The following is a 22,292-nucleotide window of genomic DNA, read 5'->3' as shown; positions in this document are numbered from 1 at the left end:
TTTCCATCTGTAGCTTGCATGGAGCAATACCATTCCCCATTCGTAGCGGCATGGAGCATTTCCATTCACTCATAGGACCTGTAGCAGCTTGCAGGCAATTCCATTCCCTCGCAGCACACTCAGCAGCTTGCAGGCAACCTCCATTGCTGTGTAATTCGTTCCGCGTGTGGCCAGAAATGTATGCAATGAGCACTCCGACAGGCTGTTCACAGAGCTGATGTCATTGTGCATTTGATGACGTCAGCTCAAAAATCCCAGAAATAAAAAATTTAAATAAAATGCCAGGAAATTCAGAAATTAAGGGGTGCCACTCAGAAATCGTGGCACCCCATTATTTGGACCCCAAAACTCAGTAAAAAACGAGTAATTCAGTATGGTTGGGAGATATAGTAGGGTTCCCAGTATAGATCAGAGACTACATGGGAATGCTAGCTTTGAGAGAGGCAGGGCAATCTTGGGGAGTTACATTACTTATAGAACTGAGTAACATGCCTCATCGATGACCACTGCATGGCAAACCCTGGGGTGATTTACCGGACATACACAGTGGGTTTAGGGATTAAATCAGATGACAGCACCTTTTTCCTCTACTCGGCTCCCATGCTAAGAACAACAAATATGCTACAGGGTTCTCATTTCTAGGGGAATGAAAATGGTTCTTCCAGTAAGTGGAGGGGAAGGCTCAATGATTACAAAAGGGAGGACAGAAAAATGCCAAAAAAAGGCAAGGATGTGACTCGAAGGTACACACCAACAAGGAACAGAGATGATACCATTTAAACCTCAGCAATACACTCTCACATCTGCCTAGTCATTTTCTTCTTGTACAATATAAACAGGTTCTCAAAATTCACTACAGAGAAGTATAATGGAAATGGTCAGCTGACAGCTGCAGGAGGTCCAGGAGGAAAGGCCTGACCTTGACAGTCAAGTAACCAACTGTTCTGAAATAACTAGCTAATCTAAAGAACAGCAGTTCATACCCAGAAATATGTTCTAGGGGGCCAAGAATCTGCTACGCACATGATTGCATGGAGTCAACTAAAGCAAGAAATGGAAGGTGGTGACTCATGACTAGATCGCTCCCCAAAATGGGCGCTGGGAAGGAACTTCCACTCCCAGTCTCATGGACATCTGAAGACAAAAACGGGGTGGTGATCCAGCCCATTAAAGAGTACAGGCTACTATTAGAGGTGGAGGACTGTGAAGAGAAGCCAGTTCTGGAGGCTTTAAACTCAAATTGTTGATCCCTGTTGTTAAGGTCTGAAACTCCTTACTGTACCTATCAGGTCATTACCTTCCCTCCAGTCCTTTAAAACCATTCTGAATGACTTCCTAGCCAATATCTGTCTCTGCTCTTGCACAAATCCAGGAAAAAACTATATCACTAAATATGAACAAGTACCTGTTCATACTTTACACCTCATTAGCCCCCTCTTTCTTTACTCACTTCCTAACTTCAATCTGTTTCTGTCCCCTGACTACATAAATTTGTCATAACCCATTTTTTCTGTCACTGCACACTGCAATTCCTGTTCATTTTATACTAATAAACTGGAAAGAGTGGTGGTAGGTAAAAAACTCCAACCTTGAACGCCAAACAAATCCTAGAAGAAGAGTGGAGAGCAGAAACTGTTGCCTCAAATCACTATTTTATTCAAACCACGTTGAACTCAAACATAAAACGTAAATCACGCTAACACTAAAACATTAACACTCTTAACACACGCGTTTTCGTCTGCAGGATCAGACTTCATCAGATGAACCATAAAGATAACACATCCCTTTTATACCCTGACCAATAAATCAATTAGTGTCCATGAATTAAAATATTTGATAATACCAATTTTCCAACTTACATATACAGTTATGTATCTGTTCAAAAAATAATAATTTCACTTCCCTAACCCCTGTAAAAACACAATTCTTACATTATATATATATTATAAGTTACCCTTCTAAAAACAATTTTATTACTATGCATATTTAAAAATAGTAGTTAAATTACATGTAGGATAGAAAATATAATGTTAAGCTGCCCTCTGGTGGAAATTCATATTATTGAACGTAAAACTTTCAGATGAAATCTTTTAAATAGTGTATTAAAATATCATTCAGCAGTTTAAAATTGATAAAAATAATAATAATGAAAAATATATGAATAAATTGCCTCTGACGATAATCTATTTAGATGCAGTTTGTATTATAATTTAGCTGCCCTTAATTTCAAAATAGGTGTAATACTTGTGTATTCATTCAACCCTGGTGGATTGTATGCCTCCAGGGTTACATGCCATCAGAGCTCCCTATATTCAATTTTCTCTTCCCAGGGACCTCCTCTTATATCTCTCTGTGTGTGTTCTAGCACCATAAATCTAAAATTGGCTCCTGTGCATTCTTTGGTATGCTTAAACAAAGCATTTGTATCCTTACAATTCTTAATATCATTAAAATATTCGTATATCCTTCTTTTTAATTTTCTTTCTGTTTTTCATATATAGAAAGAGTTACAAATCAGACAGGTAGCCATATAAATTAGTCCCATGGAATCACAATTATAATAATTCTTATTGTTAATAATCCACCTATCTCTACTTGCTATCCAGCCCATTAAAGAGTACAGGCTACTATTAGAGGTGGAGGACTGTGAAGAGAAGCCAGTTCTGGAGGCTTTAAACTCAAATTGTTGATCCCTGTTGTTAAGGTCTGAAACTCCTTACTGTACCTATCAGGTCATTACCTTCCCTCCAGTCCTTTAAAACTATTCTGAATGACTTCCTAGCCAATATCTGTCTCTGCTCTTGCACAAATCCAGGAAAAAACTATATCACTAAATATGAACAAGTACTTGCTCATACTTTACACCTCATTAGCCCCCTCTTTCTTTACTCACTTCCTAACTTCAATCTGTTTCTGTTCCCTGACTACATAAATTTGTCATAACCCATTTTTTCTGTCACTGCACACTGCAATTCCTGTTCATTTTATACTAACTTACTTTAAATTTCTCTAAACTGGCTACAGTTTCTCTAAATATTAAATTATTATAATACAAGTTGCATATATTTTTAACCATTGTTGTCACATTACATCTAATTTGGTATAATTATTTAAAGCACAGATATGTTTGTATTATTTCTGAAGCTTGTAAAATTACTGTTCTTAAAATGTTTAGATAATACACTGGAGTTTTTCTCCCTTGAAAATGGGCACCTACCCAGTCAAACTTTCCAGGTAATCAAATTTCAATAAATACACAAGGTTTCATATTCCTTTAATTCTACTTGTACTGGCTTCTGCTTGACGTCTGTGGACACATCTACTGGCTTCTGTTTGTACATTGGGTTTCTATCACCACCACATGATGTTGAAGAAAGTCTTGGACTCATCTCTCTGATGAAGACAACTTGCTAAGTTAAAGTACTGGCAAAAGCAACAGCTGCTTATACTGTGACTTTTTATTTACAACTTTACTAAATTTCCACTTAAGACATAGGCATCCATACATTAACAGAAAAAGAAAAAGTACAGTTTTGTACCTACCATAAATGTAGATGTTCGAAGATCCACATTGCTGCAGTCATAACCTATGGGTAGTCCGCTGTCCTCGGTCAGCCCGAATACCAAAGTGTTAGGCTGGCGTCGGTCATGGTCGCTCAGATCTGACGTCAGTACGCCGTGGTACTAAAGCGCATGACCGACGCCATATCCTCAGTCTTTCTTGCCCCAGATGTCAGAAGGCCTTAAAAAGAAAGGCCATAGCCAAAAATAGAAAAATACCCAATCACCAAAATAGCAACAATAGATACACCACAAACCACACAGCCACCCCAAACTACAGAGGGAAGGAGGGAGGTAAATTGGACTGCAGCAATGTGGATCTAGAACATCTACATTTATGGTAGGTACAAAACTGTACTATGTTCTTCATCTCACATTGCTGCAGTCATAACCTGTGGGTAGAATCCCAAAGCAAAGGTAAAGGGAGGTTGGTAAAATCAGATAGCATTAGGAGCTGCTAACATGCCCTGTAAAACTGCAGTGGCAAACCCAGCCCTAGATTTGGAATAAAGAGGAAGATGGTAATGTTTAGAAAAAGTGTGCACTGAACTCCAGGTAGCTGCCTCCAAAATATCCTTAGTAGCTACTCCCCTTAAAGCAGTAGAAGTGGCAGTAGCCCTAGTGGAATGAGGTCTGATTCCAGCCGGAACCTCCTTACCATGATGAGAATAACAAAAAGCAATGCAATGGCCAATCCACTTAGAAATAGTTTGTTTTGAAACAGGTTTTCCTTGAGATCCCAAGGCAAAAGAAATGAATAACTGTTGGGACTGTCTGAACCCTTTAGTTCTGCTCAAATAATAACGTAACTGCCTGTGAATGTCCAAAGAATGCAAAATTTTCTCCCCCTTATTTTGGGGATCAGCATAAAATGTAGGCAGATGAACAGATTGGTTTAAGGCCACATTAGAAACAACTTTAGGCATAAAAGTAGGATTAGTACGTAGTGAGACCCTATCCTTATGAAATATCAGGAAGGGTTCAACTGCCATTAGAGCCTGTAATTCAGATACCCTTCTAGCAGACGTAATGGCCAACAAAAAAGCAGTCTTCCAAGACAAAAACTTCAACTCTGAAGTAGCTGCAGGTTCAAAAGGAGGTAAAGTGAGCTTTTCCAACACAAAATTGAGATCCCAGGAAGGAGTAGGTGCTCTACGTGGGGGTCTTATGTTCTTTGCCCCTCTAAGAAATTGCTTGAACAAAGGGTGAGAGAATAATGGTGGGTCACAGTCATAGTGAGCAGAAATGGCTGCAGCATGAACTTTTACAGAGGAGAAGGACAAACCCTTGTCTAATAATTCTGTAAGACACTGAAGTGAAACACTTAAATTAGGCACTGAAACATCAAAGCTCTTTTTTTTGCTCCAAAGAAAAAATCTCCTCCATTTATCAGCATAAACTTTCCTTGTACTAGGCCGTCTGGCCTCCAAAATGACATTCAAAACTTGTTGAGGAAGCTGCGACCCCCCAGGGTCTAAAACAGAATATGCCAGGCTGTCAGATGCAGGGACTGAATCCTGACATTGCGGAAATGATTGCTTGCCTGGGACAAAAGGTGTGGAATTAATGGCAAAGGCCAAGGAGGCTCCCATACTAAAGTCCTCAGCAGAGGGTACCAGTGCTGCCGTGGCCAATCTGGAGCTATCAGAATCATGCAAGGCTTGTCCTGTCTGACCTTTAGGAGCACCTTGGGAAGGAGAGGCAGAGGAGGAAAGGCATAAACGTGAAGGTTGTTCCAACTGAATGATAGAGCATCCACTTTCCAAGCTTTTGGGTGAAACAGCTTTGTGCAAAACTTTGGCAGTTGGTAATTCAGTGGAGAAGCGAACAGATCTATGTCTGGAGTCCCCCACGCCACAGTCAACTGTTGAAAAACATGAGGATCCAATTTCCACTCATGGGGATCCACCATCTGTTTGCTCAAAACATCTGCTAAGGAGTTCTGTGCTCCTGGCAGAAACCTTGCCTGAAGGGTGAGGTGCAAACTGAGAGCAGTCTCCCACAAAATCATAGCTTGTCTGCAAAGAGGGTACGAATGGGTACCCCCCTGCTTGTTGATGTACCACATGACTGTTGTGTTGTCTGTCTGAATCAACACTTGTCCTGGGTGAAGTAGATCCTTGAAAGCCATCAATGCAAATTGGACTGCTAACATCTCCTTCATGTTGATATGCAAATGTTGTAGTCTGGCAGGCCACGTGTCTTGAACCCATTTTCCATTGAAGTGTGCTCCCCAAGCCATGTCTGAGGCATCTGTCATTAAGATTTGACTCGCCTCTGGTCGGGTCACAGAGAGTCCCTTGTTTAGGTGACATTCCTGAGCCCACCACAAAAATTCCCTTTGGATGCAAGGTATCATCTGAATGACAGTGTCCAAATCGTGGCAGTGTTGAGTCCATACGCTTTTGAGATACCATTGTAGCTTCCTCATATGCAGTTTGGCATTGGGAAGCACCAGAATACAAGATGCCATGAACCCCAAGGCTTGAAGGACTGTCCTTGCAGTCAGCCTGGACCGTAGAGACAATTGTTGGAAGTAAAGGGTAAGATTTCTTTGTTTGTCCGGGGTCAAAAATGCCATCTGAGAGGCTGTATTCAGTCTCACACCCAGAAAGCACATGTCCTGAGAGGGTACTAGACTGGACTTTGTTTCGTTCACAGAATACCCTAGGCACCTTAACACTGTCATAACATACTGTAGATGGTGAAGTAACTTGACTTTGTCTTGAGCCAGAATCAGGCAATCATCCAAATAAGGATAAATTTGTATTCCCCTTAACCTTAAGAAGGCTATCACCGGTGCCAGGACCTTTGTGAACACCCTGGGTGCAGTAGATAAGCCAAAGGGCAATGCAGAGAACTGATAATGTAAAGTCCCAGCCAACGCAGGAACCTCCTGCAGCTGGGCCTGATAGGAATGTGAAGATAAGCCTCTTTGAGATCCAGAGTTACCATCCAGTGATCTTTGCCTTACAGAGGCAGAAGTTGTTGCAAAGTTAACATCTTGAATTTTGGAATGTCCAGGTATGTGTTGAGAATAGACAAATCCAGAATTGGCCTCCAAGTGTTTCCTTTCTTTGGTACAAGAAACAGGCGAGAATAAAATCCTAGGCCTACTTCTGATGGAGGGACCTCCTGGATAGCCCCCATTTTTAGAAGTAAAGAAATCTGTTTGTGAGCCTCCACCTTTTGCTGAGAAGGAACGTCTGGCATGCCTTTGAAAGGAGGCAAGGTGTGAAAATAAAACTTGTAGCCTCTATCTATAATGTCCAACACCCATTTGTCCTGAGTGACTAAAAGCCAATTTTGCCTGAAAAGTGCCAACTTTCCTCCCAGAGGAGCTGCCAGACAGGAGGGATCTGGCAGCTGGAGATACAGGTCATTGGGTCTGTTTACGAAAAGGCTGGCCCCTGCCCTCACCTGAAGATTGTGCAGGGGAACTCCACGTCCTAGGCCTGAAAGAACCTTGAGCATGAGCTCTGCCCCTACCACGTCTAGATCTGCCCCTAGACTGTAAATCAGAAGAAGGATAAGCCCATCCCTTAGTAGGCCAATTTCTGCTAAACTTAGGGGCTGCACCTGTAAAAATCCTTAACTGTTTGCATAGACTTAGCTTTGTCTTCCATTTTCTTCAAACTGACTCCACAGGAGAACCAAACAGAACTTCAGACTGAAGGGGAGCATCCAAAATTCGAGCTTTAACATGCTCTGACAAGTTCTGATCCTTAAGCCAGGCGTGCCTACGAATAACTGATCCAGTGGCAGCCACCCTGGAAGAGGCCTGAAGAGCATCAAAACCACACTGCAAAGAATGCTTACCCACCTGATCAGAGGCATGAACTAAATCCTGCAATTCCTTACACTCAATGCCCTCTGCCAAAGCATCTACCTTAGATTTCAACTGACTTAGGAGAAAATTCTGGTACTTCAGCATATGAAACTGGCAATTCAAAGCCCTCATTGCTAGAGTGGAAGAGGTATACACTTTTTTACCCCACCTATCCAAAGCTCTAGAATCTTTATCCATAGGAACTGGATTCTTTACAACAGAAGCCCTGACACCCTTAGGTCCCTGGCTAATAGTTTCCGGGTCAGCTCGGGCTCTTATACAAATATTTATGAGCCTCAGGCACTCTGTAATACCTGTCTGGCTTGACCGGGGCAGGAGGCAAAGAATCAGGATTAAGGGAAGCTTCAGAGAAAACATCCTGAACAACATCCAAAACAGGGGGTATAGCCAAGGGCCTATGCTGTGGTAAAAACAAAAATTCCCTAAGTCTCTTTCTAGAATCTGAGAAATCCTGACCTTCCCACTTAAAATGCTCTCTCATGGAATGCAGGGTTTCAGAAAAAGAAAAATCCTCTGGGGGGGGGGAAGCAGAAGGACTAGAATCCTCTGCATCTGAATCAGAATAAGGAGGAAAATCCTGAATGTCTTCAGCCGAAGACTCCGAGTAATCTGAGGAATGCTCCAATCCTTCCACCTCTGGCTCCACCCTAGGCCTCTTATCTGGAGGGGGCAAAGAACCCCTGATTAAGGTAATTAAATCTTCTGCCATTTTCAGCATATGCTTTTTAGGTACAGAACCTGCAGAACTAGGGCTGACGCCAGAGGAAGACAAACCAGGCCTGACCTTGGAAGGTACCTTAGAGACAGAAGTAGAAGGCCTAACCACCTTATGCAAAGAAGGGACTCCAGAGACCTGAGAGGCCCCCTCAGCCTGACCCGACTCCTGAGAGGCCACATCCTGCAAAACTAAAGGCTCCCCCCTGAGACTCAGCTGAAACCTCGGCTGGATCCACAGATTCCACCGTAGTTTCTAAAGAACCGGCGTCCGTAACGGACGACTCATCCTGCTTGGACTTTAACGATTTTTCCTTACGCTTCTTAGCGGTAGCGGGTGTTGGAGGATCCGACGGCATATTCTAATTACACCGCTTACCGAAGACAAGCCTAGCACAATCTAACCTGCGTTTAATGGTGCGCTTATTAAATCTAGCACAAAAGCGACACCCGACTACGTCGTGCTCAGGCCCCAAGCAAGGAATACAGAGAGAGTGGTAATCCCTATGAGGTATCTGTTTCCCACAAGAAATACAATTATTCACTTTTTCTGACATCCGGATTTAACTGAGGCAAGAAAAGACAAAAATATTCCCCAACGGGGTACTTAGCCCAACTTGGTCTTCGGTCTGAAACTCAGAATACGAAAATTTCAGGGCCTTGAGCGGCACTTGCAAAACGCTGCTTCTGCTTCGGACCATGCGGCAAGAAAGACTGAGGATATGGCGTCGGTCATGCGCTTTAGTACCACGGTGTACTGACGTCAGATCTGAGCGACCATGACCGACGCCAGCCTAACACTTTGGTATTCGGGCCGACCGAGGACAGCGGACTACCCACAGGTTATGACTGCAGCAATGTGAGATGAAGAACATCAAGCCTTATCAACATTTTTTATTTTCATGCATTATAATTACATATACGTCTTTTCTTTTTAATAATTACCACTCACTCCAACAGTACATAAATTTCTCAGTTCCTGCCTTCCCTTAAACATCACTCCTGCTTCTCCTCCTGCACATTATTCTGCGTGTACAGTTCCCACAAATTCTTATTTTTATCTAACATGCTCTTTCCCTTTTCAAACGCTCCCACCTTTATTTTTTATTTCCTTTGCAATACTCTGTATTTCAGTTTCAGTTTTTTAGATTTTTATTTACATGTTCTAGTAGTTGCCTTTTTAACAGCCCAAAGCATTAAAGTTAGTAAAGTCTTACTACGTTTAGGCAATCCAGATCCTATGTCGAAGCTCAAAAGAATAATTTCCTTAGTTACAGCCATTTGTTCCCACAACAACCGTGAACAAAAGAAACAATGTATAACTGACATCAAAATGGTCGGAAACTGCACCTGCAGTCATTTTCTACAGCCAACAGCTTGCTCAGTGAAGACTTATACAGTAGAGTAACATTATTTCATACTCTTGAATCTTAACTAAAACAATTTACTACTGGGGAAAAAGTTGCATTCTGATGCAAATACTACTTGAGTGACTCAGATGTGCTCCAGGGCATGACTATGCACCTTGCAGTGAATGAAAAAGAAATTAGAGAAGTACATGTTATAGAACACAAGTAAAGTTACAAAGGCTAGTAACACTGTAGTCAGATTTTGTGGCCACAGCAGCATTAAAAAACAAGGCAGTAATGAATAACATCTATAAAAAATTGTTGCTGCTCTTCAGAAAAAAAATAGTATACTCACTATGTTGCTTTAGCACTGCCCTGTACAGTTACACTCAAGATGGGAATCCAGGTTCCTCTATACTCAAATGCAGGTTGTGGTGTCACTCCGCCAGTTACTCCCATCATTCCTGGTCCAGTCTGGGCAGCAACTGGGGCACCAGGATTACTGGTTGCTAAATTGTATAAAACAAGTTAAGTGACGATGAGTAAAGTATACATTTCAAGATATTCTGAGGTGTGAAGTATGTCTTTTCACATAAAGCTTAGTATCAATACAGCTTAAGATAACAAATCTAAAATAAATGTTAATTTTTGTTTTAAGTGAATAATGCATACCTTTAGCAGAAGTTATCAGAGAAAATGACATGAGAATAAGACAAACCAACAGCACAGAGGGAAAAATCCAATCTGTGACACCAGCAATGACCCAAGTTTAATGGCCTGGAAGACAGACAGCAGGCTGATGGGCATAACCAGTGGTAACCTCTTCTCTCTTGAAGGGTAGGTATGGATTTTTGTAATGCTTGAAAGTCCCACCAGTGAAACTTATAGAGCTTGCAGCAGAAAGGCAATATTAAGTAGGTAGAGGGGACATATGTATACGAAAACACACATTCATTCTGTTTATGCTTACATAACTGCATCTAACAGCAGGGGAAAGGGAAACGCTGGAAAGATCATAAGAAACAACAAAAAAAATCTGACCCCCCCTTGTATGACTGATTCAGGCAGGGAACAGCTATAAAGCCTCCACCTTACAAAGAATAATGGTAGCTGATAAACTCCCAGGTCTTTTTTAAACAGCTTTGTAAGTTATCATATTTTAAACAACAGTAACAGTTCACAATACCTTATTAGAAAAGTCAATAAAAATTAAGATTTTCCACTATTATTGTCATGGAGCATGCATACATTTTCCTTTGAACAATTTTTCCATTCATTACAACATTACATAAATTAAGCAATTCCTGCCTTTCCTGAAATCTCACTCCTCTTCCTGAACATCATTCTACATGCATTGTTCCCACAATTTCAATTTCTAAAAACATTTGCTCTTTTGCCTTTCTGAACATAACATCCCCAGCTCTTCTACCTCCTGTAAAAAGTTCAAAGCTTCTATTATATATGGAACAGATTTTGAATTACATTTTCTAGTAATTGCTTTTTTGGCAGCCATGAAAAATAAATACAAGCATTACTATGTTTAGGCAATCCAGATCCTTTATCCCAGTTCAAAAAATTATTTGCTAGCCTAGTGTTCCTGAAATTCATTATACTCCAAAAAGTAGAGTTTTTTACACCTTACCATAAATGCAGATGTTCGAGTGTATTCACTGTTGCAGTCCTGACCTCTGGGATTTCCTGCCATGAAAGCCCTTAGCCAGCCACACTACCAGAGAAATAAATTCCCTCCTCCAAGAGTTGGTGGACACACTGACTAATATCAGTACACTTGGGTATACAGAGAGCCAGTCAACGTCATGATTTCAGTTTTTTTCTTGCTCCCCTGAGGGTAAGAACCCCCCAAGATGGTTCCTAAAGTAAAGGCTAAAGCCAGAGAACCAAAGCAAGGGAAGGGACAGAAAGGAGGTTACCCCTGGCTCAAGAGGAAGTTTGCAACAGTCAACCCAGTAGGCTAAGGGGGAATGAAGGAGGGAAAGAAGACTGCAACAGTGAATACACTCGAACATCGATAATCTACATTTATTTTAAGTGTACACAACTGCAGTATGTTCTTCATGTTTCACTGTTGCAGTCCTGACTTGTGGGATGATTCCCAAAGCTGAAGAGAGGGTGGAAGGTAGATCAGGGAGAGGACAGGATGCCATGCAGAATGGCAGTGGCAAATCCTGCTATGGACCTGGAAAAAGCTGATAAATGGCAGTGTCAGATGAAGGTATGCACGGATGTCCAGGTAGCAGCTTCTAGAATGTCCTTGGTAGGGACATCTTTTGAGAAAGGCAGCAGAAGTAGCAGTAGCCCTAGAAGAGTGGATCCTGAGAGCATCAGGTGGCTTCTTACCATGAGGGCTGTAACAAAATAGATACTGTGAGAAATCCATTTGGAGATTATCTGTTTGGAAACTGGTTTTCCTTCAAAACTGGTGGCAAAGACCCCAAAGAGATGGTCTAATTTTCTCAAAGTCTTAGTTCTGTTAAGATAGCAGCATATCTGCCTATGTACATCCATGGAATCAAGAATTCTTTCCCCTTGGTTCTGTGGATTGGGAAAGAAAGTAGACAGATGTACAGCTTAATTAAATGATGTGTCTGTGAGCACCTTGAGCATAAAGGAAGGGTTAGTCCTGAGGAAGACTCTTTCTGGATGGAAGATGAGGAAGGGTTATACTGCTGTAAGAGGGTCTATATTAGACAAATGAAAGTTTACCTTAGCGAATGCTCTAATAATCAAAAATCCCAGACTTCGAACTCGCTATTGTGGGAGGTTGCTCCCCCCATACCCCCCGCTAAACATATATATATATACCAACTCAGAGATTGCACTACAGTGAGGAAAGGGAAAATATTCTGATCTTCACTGTACTGCAATCTCACAAAAAGCATTTCGAGGTCCGGGATTTTTGATTATTAGAGCATTCGCTAAGGTAAACTTTCGTTTATCTAAAACAGACCCCCATAAGAGCATGCAGCTCAGAGACACTTCTAGTAGATGTGATAGCCAGCAAAAGGGCAGTCTTCCAAGTTAGAAATTTTAAGGTAGCAGAAAATGCTGGTTTGAAAGGAGGCAGGGTCAGTGTTTGCATAAAAAACTGAGGTCCCATGGAGGGGTAGATTGTCTCCTGGGAGCCCTGATGTGAATCACTCCCCTAAGAAATTGTCTAAGAAGGGGGATGACAGAAGATAGGCAGTAGAACAGGTATATGGGCTGAAGTGGCAGAGGAATGGATTTTAATGGAGGAATAAGAGAGGCCCTTGTCAACCAGATTAGTCTGGTAGTCAAAGATGACAGAGATCTTGGCTAAGCTGAGGTAACTGCCATGGTTTTGTGTTGGTTAGGTTGAGTAGCAGAGGGTATCAGTGTTGCCTGGGCCAGTCTGGGGCTATTAGTACTGACCTTGGCCCTTCTTCCCTTATTTTTAGAAGCACCTGAGGAAGCAGAGGTAAGGGTGGGATGCACAGATGAAAAGGTGAGTCCACAAAAAAGAAAATGCACTTGTCTTCCACACTGAGGGTAGGTTGCTCCTGGAGCAGAATGTTTTCAGTTGAGCATTTTCCCTGTTGGCGAAGGGGTCTATTCGGAGAACTACCCATTTTTTTGGCTATGCTGAAAAATGTTTCCCAATGCAGATGCCATTCATGGGGGGGGGGGGTCCATCAAGTTTCTGTTGAGGTGATCCATTAGAAGGTTTTGAGTACCTGGAAGGTACTGTGCCAAAAGGCGTAACCCCAGAGAGTGAGCGGTCTTCCAAACTTGCATTACTAGGCAACAGAGAGGGTAGAAATGAGTACCCCTGCCTTGTTTATGTACCACATGACTGTGATGTTGTCTCTTTTTACTAAAAGTACCCCTGGTTTCCATTTTTCTCTGAATTCTACCAGGCCTTTTTGAAATGCCATAAGATCCTTTGAATTTATGTGTTTGCCTCTGAACTGGCTGTCCCACTTTCCTTGAGTCTGCAAGTGCTTGAAATGGGCCCCCAAGCTGTCTCCAAGGCGCCCATAGTGAGTACCTGAAAGGAAGGCCCTGGTTCTGAGCACAAGCTTGTGCTCACCATGCAAGTTCCTCCTTGACACAAGGGATCAGCTGTATCCTGGTTGAGAGGGGTTGTGCATGCTGGCACCACACATTTCTGAGGTACCACTGGACCTTCCTGATGCGGAGCCTGGCCAAGGGGACCATGAGGATGCAAGATGCTATGTAGCCCAATCCTCTGAGGAACTCCCTGGCTGTGAGGCATTGTCAACGCATGATCTTTAGGAAGTACTGAGTCAGGAAAGAGACCTTGCCTGGAGGTAGGAAGGCCTTTTGAAGGGATGAGTCCAGAAGAGCTCCCAGGAAGACAATCCTGGTAGGGGGTTCTGTGTTTGACTTGCATTAATTTAGGGTGAAACTCAGGGAGGTCAGCTGATTCTGTGTGAACACCAGATATAAGTGGAGTTTTGAAAAGACTTATGGCCTGCACTAGACAGTTGTCCAGGAAGGGGCTTGATTTGGACTCTTTTAGTCCTGCAAAAAGTGATCACAGGGGCTAAGCACTTTGTAAAGACCCTGGAAGCAGTAGACAAGCCAAAGGGCAGAACAGAAAATTGACAGTAATTGGTACTTGCTCTGAAGTGTAAAAAGCTTCTGTGTGATTCCTCTATGGGAATGTGCAAGTAGGAATCTTTTAGATCCAGGGTGACCATAAAGGCCTATTGGGCTATCATGGGTAACAGCTTTTGAAGAGTTTACATTTTGAATTTTGGAACCAACAAGAAATGACGGAGGGCAGACAGGTCTAGCATGGGATGCAAAGAGCCTTCCTTTCAGGGAACCAGGAAATGCCTCGAGTAGAAACCCTTTCCTTTTAGGTGTCCTGGAATTAGTTCCACTGAGCCTTGGGAGCACAAATTCTGAATCTGGCAAAGGGCCTCTGTCCTTTGGTTTGGTGGAATGTCTGGATAGCCGGAGTGCTTTAATGGTTCTTTGAAATGAGCCTGTAACCATTTAAAATAATGCTTAGAACTCACCTGTCCAAAGTGATGAGTCCAATTTTCCTTGAAAAGGGATAGTCTTCCTTCTAGTCTTGTGGGGGGAGGGAAGGGGGAACAGAGACTGGGATTGATGAGACATTGTTGCTCTCTGCCAGGGGCCTGTGGTGTAGAACTCCCTTGTCTGGGAATGTTTGAAGTCCACTGCCTGGGTTTTTGTTGTTGCCTTTGTGTCCTTTCCCTAGATGGCTTTTTCTGCATGGTTTCGGATTGTGACGGAAAGGGTCAGTGTTCAGAGGGGTAATTCCTACTGAATCTAGAAGGCCAAAGGAAGTCTTTAACAATTTGCAAATTTGGATGGATTGAGCTTCGTCTTCCACTTTTTTTTTTTTTTTTTAAGTGTAACCTCAGCTTAGGGCCCAAAGAGGAAATCTTTGTCCAGGGGGGCATCCAAAAGATTTGATTTGACAAGCTCAGGATGGGATTGTTCCTTTAGCCATGCATGTCTTCAAATAACAGAACCAGTAGCTGCAGCCCGGATGGAAGCTTCCATAGCATCACAGCCATACTGTAAGGAATGCCTTGCAACTTGAGAGCTAAAGTGACAAAGTTCCAGTAATTCTTTGGAAAGATTTCTGTCCTCAACAGTTTTAAGTTTTTGGTTCAACTGATCTAGAATGGTCTGTTGGTATTTTATCATGTGGAATCGACAGTTAGGGGCCCTCAAAGCTAAGATGCCAAAGGTGTAAACTTTTTTGACAAATCTATCAAGAGCCCTACTCAATTTATCAATGGGCGGGGGGGGAGGCTGGAGGATCCTTTGGGTCCTGGGGTCACAACCTCTGGTCCAGTAGAGGGCTGCTTAAACAGATGTTTAAGACAGTCCAGTACCCTATAAAATGTATCTAGTTTTTCAGGGGCTGGAGGAAGGGAATCTGGATTCAAACAGAAATACAAGAAAACATCCTCTACAACCTCTAAAACTGGAGGGACAGCAATAGGCTTGTGCTCTGACAGGTCAAGGAATTCCCTAATTTTTTTTTGATTATGGGTAATCCTGGGCTTCCCACTGGAAATGCTCCCTTGTGGCATGAAGAGTTTCCCCAAAGAAATGCCCTGGGGGGGGGGGGGGGGCAGAAGCCATGATTTCCTCAGAATCTGACTCCTCAAATGAAGTCAGGGAGGGTACTTCATCAAAAACTGACTCCTCCTGCTGGTCAGAATCTTCAGCTAATTCAAAAGGATCACAAATGACTTCTGAAGTAGTGCCCCTTTTCATTTTCCCTGAGCAAGACTCAACACAGTGTTGCCTGGATCTGACCAGGGAAATTAAATCTTCAATTAGCCTCACCAAGTCCTGCTGATAACCCTGGATGTGGGAGCCAGTAGGCACAGGCCCAGAGGAAGTTCCCTTATTTGAGGTAGCTCTCAGTTTGGGCCTAGATACATCCGCAATTCTGATGCCAGTCTCCTGAGAGGAATGTGTAGCTGGCACTGGTTGATGCTGCAAAGGAGCTTCTCCGGTTGAACATGTTCATTGGAAGCTGAGGCCTGCAGAGCGGCCCCAGAACTGAAAGATGAAACACGTCCTAAGGCTTGTGTGGAAGCTGAGTGACCCGACAGTATATCAGACTCTGGATGGGTCTCAACAGAGGCCTGCGCCACTACCTAATCGGGGAAGGGGCTATGAAAGCACCTCGCCTTCTTCAGCGATCATGAGCCTGGGTCATTTTTCTTTATCCCTTTTGCGCTTAGGAAGCTCAGCCTTAGATGAACTGGCAAACCCAATCGGACACTGAGAACCTGATGCAACACTAAGGTGCCTAGCTATGATCTTGCCCCTATGCCTAATAGTCCTAGAGTTGAAACAAGCACAGAAATGGTAGTTAGCTATGTTGTGATCTGGGCCTAAACAGGTGACACAAAAAAGAATGGGAAGCCTCGGTGTGGAATCTGCTTACCACAACACAGACACTTATTCACCTTCTCTGACACGAGTCAAAAATGTAAAAAAGGTTCCCCAGTGGGGTACTTAGCTTTCAGATGATTTCTCTCTGGTGCAGACCAACCAATGCACTGAAACACTGTTTTGGGTGTGATGGCAAGAAAAGACTGAAATCATGATTTTGGCTGGCTCCCTATATACCTGAGTGTACTGATGCCAGTCAGGGTGTCCGCCAGCTCTTGGAGGAGGGAAATTTTTTCTCTGGCTGTCAGTCTGATCAAGGGCTTTCACAGCAGGAAAACCCATGAGTAAGGATTGCAACAGTGAAATATGAAGATCATCATATGTTCCCAGGTTCCTTTTTCTTCCCCATTACAACTCCAACATTTGTCATCTACTTTAGGAAAAATGTACTGGTGTCTGCTTGGGGTATAAAACTACCTTGTGTAAACATTGACAGGCAAAAATCCTAAACCTCCTAGACTTTCTTACATATTTGGGAGCCATACATATCTCCTCCCATTGTCTCTTTGTGAATTGCTTATTTGTTTTGCTAAGTATTTTTGTTAAAAAATTAGTCTACAGTTTAAACTAAGAACAATCTTCTAGACACTTACCTCAACCAAAAATAAGGGAAACTATATCATTTTAACGGTATGCTTTTCAATACACATTTACACACAAACAAGGCCATTTATATTCATTGTTAATACTGACAAAACAGCCGTTCTGATAAAAAAACTATTGCTCCTACATATTTTACATGAAAATTCATTTGGATATGTTTCCAGCTTGCAACTTAGATGCCCACACTAATGTTAACTAAAGGCTAACCTTGGATGTAGTTGCCTCACATCATTCCTTCTTGAATTCTTAAATAAAAGAAAATATGTCCAAACTACAACATAAATACAAAAGAAAATAAAAACGCCACCACTGTGGTGTGACCACAATCAATGAACTGGAAAAACTTTAATAGTAAATGTCACTAAGCACTTTCACCCTGTAACCTCAGGGCTTCATCAGAGCGAATTAACCACATTAGACCCACCCTTAAACACTTAAAATCACATCACATGGTGAGTTAATGATGTAGTTCCTTCTACATAACTTAAACCACAAGCTTTAAAAACTATCTCATACACCTTTACATTTGAAAACCTCACACTAATCAATACTTTATCTCATTCTTAAAAAAACACAATCATAAAAAAATAAAGTAAAATGAAGTTAATAAACTTTTGAATATCCAATACTTATGTTCTGTTCCAAACATTTATAACATACAAATCAAATCTGAGCTGTCTTTAGTTTCAAGATTGAACTTAAAGAAACACTGTCATTTATACCAGGGAACGTTGTAGCATTGGTCCTAAAACTGCTAATCTAATTCTAACTTTTCCAAGTAAGTTTTCAAGTCACCAACTCTACCATAATCAATCACCCTGTCAATAATAAAAAATATAAACTTTTTGAAACTATAACATCCCACACAGTGATTGTACAATGCACTTTCTTTCCTTTCCCGATTAATGCTCCTAACATGTTCCAAAATTCTTTCTTTTAATTTTCTAGTGGTTTTGCCCACGTAAAAAGCTGGGCAAGACAAACATGTTGCCACATATACCATCATCTTAGTGTTACAGTGGCCAGGACATGGGATAGTACGACAGTACCCTTCTAGCATCACATAGGGGCCTGTATTGGGTTCCTATCATGTGATCAAAAATTGTAAACGGCAAATGCGTATTGAGCATACCTGATTTGTCGAAACGTTGTGCACGTAACACGGAAATCGCCGTAGGGAATATTTTTCCTTTACTTCAATGCAGTGAGATCTCAGAGTAGGAATATTTAAGTAGCGGGGGTTTGGGGGGTGCAGGGGTCTTGCCCCCCTGCCTACAGTGTTTAGGTAAGTATAGTTTTTTTTTAATTATATTTTCGAAATTACAAACCGCTCATATGGTGTCGACCATATGGTGTTCGATGTTAGAAACTTTCGAAAATATAATATAGACTCCCTATATTGATGTATTTACAAGCTTTATACATGTTAAACTTTGACATGGTAGATCTAAGCCTTTTGCTGTTACAAGGTTTTTCAAACCAGTTCTTTAAATTTGCACCCCTAGTAAAAGTGGTTCTTAGATTAGTACCTAGGATATTTTTGAGCTCAGGACCCAAAACTAAGTCCCATGTGTTGCTAACCATCTAACTTTTAATGCTTCATAGTTGTAAGGGAGAACCAAAACACTAACTGACATATTATTGTGTCTTGCATCCAAAGTGAACCCATGGGTCAGTGGATAAAATGGGGGTAAACCTGTCCTTTCTTCTTTCACAAATTTAATTTCTAAGTTTAATAAGAAACTCTTTCTTTGAACATTCCTACTAGGGTGTACATCTCGTCCTTAAATTCATTGTCATTACTAGTCAGTCTCGAGATCCTGACCATCTGTCCTTTTACTAGACTTTCCTTTTGATGCTTTGGATGGCAACTGTCGTAATGAAGCAGTGAATTAGAGTACGTATCTTTTATGTACACCCTAGAGTTCAATTTGTTGTTAATTTTATCCCAAGACAGGGAAATGTATAAAAAAATTATCATATCTTTCCCAATTTTGTGGGTAAATTTTAAGAATGTTGGGGTGTTGTTTAAGTACTCCATAAAATCACCAAACTCAACATCTGTACCCTTCTACAGGATGAGAATGTCATCCAAAAACCTTAATCATGTAATGACTTTGTCATAAAACTTTGATGGAAAGACCCATTTTTCCTCCCATTGCGCCAGCACCAAGTTAGCATATATTGGTGTGCATTTGGCTGCCGTGGCTACACCTGAAATTTGGTGAAAAAGTTCACCTTCAAACAACAAAAAGTTGTTGTTTAGTACTAATTTCATAAGTTCCACCAGTAAAAATATTTTAACATTGTGTATATCATCCTTCCCCGTAAGGGCTTCTTCAAACAACACCAACCCTTCTTTATGTGGTATTGTAAATAAATTCATTACGTCTACTGTGATGAATACAAACTCTTCTGCAATAGAAATGTCTCTAAACAGTGCCATGAATCTTTTAAAATGTGCTTGTAATATTTAAGTACATTTCTACACCAGAAATCAATGTATGCAGCTATTGGTTCAGTTTTTGACCCTGTCGCTGCAACAATTGGTCTGAATGGGGGGTTTTGTAAATTTCTGTGGGTTTTCGGTATCCCGAATATGTGTGAGATTCACTGAAAAATCCACAGTCATGAACTTGTGTTCAATTTGATCTATCACATCCTGACAAACGGTCAAACAAGACCCAGTCTATTTTACTGTATGCTCTCCTCAGTTCATTAATAGATATTCTCTCATAAGTGTTACTTGTCATTCAGCAACTCATACATTTTGAACACAATCTTCTTAATTCATTATGACAATCCCCCCACCTTTTTCTGGTTTCATAACTCTAATCTGACACCGATCATTCAAGTCTCTTAAAATGTGTCTTTCATCACTAGTTAAGTTGTCAGCGTTTGTTGTACACTCAACATCATAGCACATATTGCATTTTCACTTACAGTTTCAACAGTAATAATACTTGTGTTTGCTGGTGGAATAAAATTACTTTTCCTTTTTAAACTAGGTACTTGCATGTTAATACTCCCTTGCTTGTCATTAAAGAACAATTTCAAATTTAATTGCTTTGTAAACAATTTTAAGTTAGTAAGGACCTTAGCCACATACTGTCTAAAATTTCGTAAAAAAGAAAATCATTTTGAAAAAAAGAGACATATGTACATCATTAATGCTTATTTGTGAAAAATTGAAAACATTAAAATCATCTTTTGTAATTATTGCACATTTTGTGCCATCAAAGGAGTCCATTTCTGTTGTAGTAAATTGCTTATCTGATGCATAACTCATCAAGGAAAAATCAGTACATTCTATCTCATCCCCAAATGGTGTTGGTAGAAAGAATTCCTCCCTGATCTAACACCCCCCCTAGTATAGTACAGTTGTGTACACTTACCATAAATGTAGATCTTTGAGTGTATTCACTGTTGCAGTCATCACATTTGGATTATCTTCCTGCAGGTAGCCCTAAGCCAGCCTGAATACGAGAGTCTTGGATTCCTGTTTCGGATGCTGTCTCTTCTTCCATGACGTCAGGTCGTCAGGGGTATAAAACATGCAGCCAACGCCATTACATCAGTTTTTCTTGTCCCAGATGTCAGGTGCCCCCACAATGGGAAGCAATTATATGTTATGGTACACCCTCCATCAAAAAGCAAATACACCAGAAAACTAAACCAAACAAGAAGGAAAGGTAGAGCCAAGAGAAGTCAAGGGGCTGGAGGGAGGGTAACCAGGACTGCAACAGTGAATACACTCGATGTTCTTCGTGTTTCACTGTTGCAGTCATCACCTTTGGGTTCATTCCCAAAGCTAAGGAAGGGAGGAGGAAGTTAGAAAGCATTAGGGCCAGCTATTAAGCCCTGCAAGACTGCAGTGGCAAAACCAGCTCTGGATAAAAAAAAAATAGGCATGTGGTAATGCTTGTTGAAGGTATATACAGAGCTCCAGGTAGCAGCTTCTATTATGTCCCTGGTAGGGACTCCTCTGAGAAAGGCTGTAGAGGTAGCTGCAGCCCTGGTGGAATGTGATCTTATCCCCTGTGGGGTAGGTTTTCCATGGTGTTTGTAGCAGAAATAAATGCAATAGGCTAACCATTTAGAAATGGTTTGCTTTGAAATGGCCTTCCTCACTGCCCCTGCAGCAAAGCCAAATAGCAGTTGTTCAGATTTTTCTGAGAGCCTTAGTCCTGTCCAAATAAAATTAAAATCTAAGTTGTCTGCACATCCAGAGAGTGTAGAATTCGTTCTCCTTTGTTTTGTGGATTAGGGAAAAAAGTAGGCAAATGAATGGACTGATTTAGGGCCACACTAGACACCACCTTGGGCATAAAGGAAGGATTGGTCCTGAGGGAAATCCTGTCTGCATGGAAGATAATGAAGGGCCCCACTGTCATGAGGGCCTGTAATTCAGACACTCTTCTTGCTGAAGTGATGGCTAGAAGGACGGCTGTTTTCCAAGAAAGGAATTTCAACTCTGCAGTTGCAGCTGGCCCAAACGGAGGGAGAGTGAGCTTTTCCAATACAAAGTTAAGGTCCTAGGCTGGAGTAAGGGCTCTCCTGGGGGGGGGGTCTTAAATTTTGGCCCTCTAAGGAATTGCTTTAGCAGGAGGTGAGAGAATAGGGGTAGCTCAGTATTATAACGTGCTGAAATGGCAGAGACATGAATTTTAATTGACAAGAAGGATAGGCCCTTGTGGAGCATTTCTGTTAAGTACTGAAGAATATGAAGTAAGCTGGCCACAGTTGTGCCCATCCTGACTCTGGCTCCAGGAACAGTATCTTTTCCACTTTTCAGCATAGGATTTTCTAGTACTAGGCCTCCTTACCTCCAGAATGACATCAAGCACCTGCTTACTGAGGGATGCTATTGGACAGCTCAAGGAATTGGCCAGGCTGCAAGGTTCAGGGTTTGAAGCTGAGGGTGCAGAATTACACTTGGGTTGAATCCCAAAGCTGAGTTTGGGTGGCTGGGCCTAAATAGGATTAGGAGAGGCTACCAGGCCCTGTAGAACTGCAGTAGCAAAGCCTGCTCTGGATTTAGAGTAGAGAGGTAATTGGTAGTGCTTGGTGAAAGTGTGCACTGAACTCCAGGTTCTTTGGTTGGTACTCCTCTGAGGAAGGCTGCTGAAGTGGCTGCTGCTCTGGTAGAATGTGACCTAATACCCTTAGGCACTGATTTGTCATGTTGTGAATAGCAGAAGCGAATGCAGTGTCCTATCCATTTTGAAATAGTCTGCTTTGAGATAGGCTTTCCTTGT

At 41.7% G+C, this 22,292-nt stretch overlaps 1 protein-coding gene across 1 annotated transcript in view; it reads right to left on the bottom strand.

The window, feature by feature from the left end:
* The window catches only part of MON2 (MON2 homolog, regulator of endosome-to-Golgi trafficking), a gene marked incomplete in the record, with an annotated part of 2,751,369 nt that overhangs the window by 1,677,592 nt on the left and 1,051,485 nt on the right, over positions 1 to 22,292 (bottom strand). The window contains 1 exon segment of the mRNA XM_044088289.1: positions 9,830 to 9,983. Within this exon segment, the coding sequence (XP_043944224.1) occupies positions 9,830 to 9,983 (154 nt within the window).

Source organism: Protopterus annectens, chromosome 11.part0 (genome assembly GCF_019279795.1).
Source record: "Protopterus annectens isolate FY-2018-M chromosome 11.part0, PAN1.0, whole genome shotgun sequence".
NCBI classification, from domain to species: domain Eukaryota; kingdom Metazoa; phylum Chordata; order Ceratodontiformes; family Protopteridae; genus Protopterus; species Protopterus annectens.
This window is presented reverse-complemented; position numbering and strand designations above follow the sequence as displayed.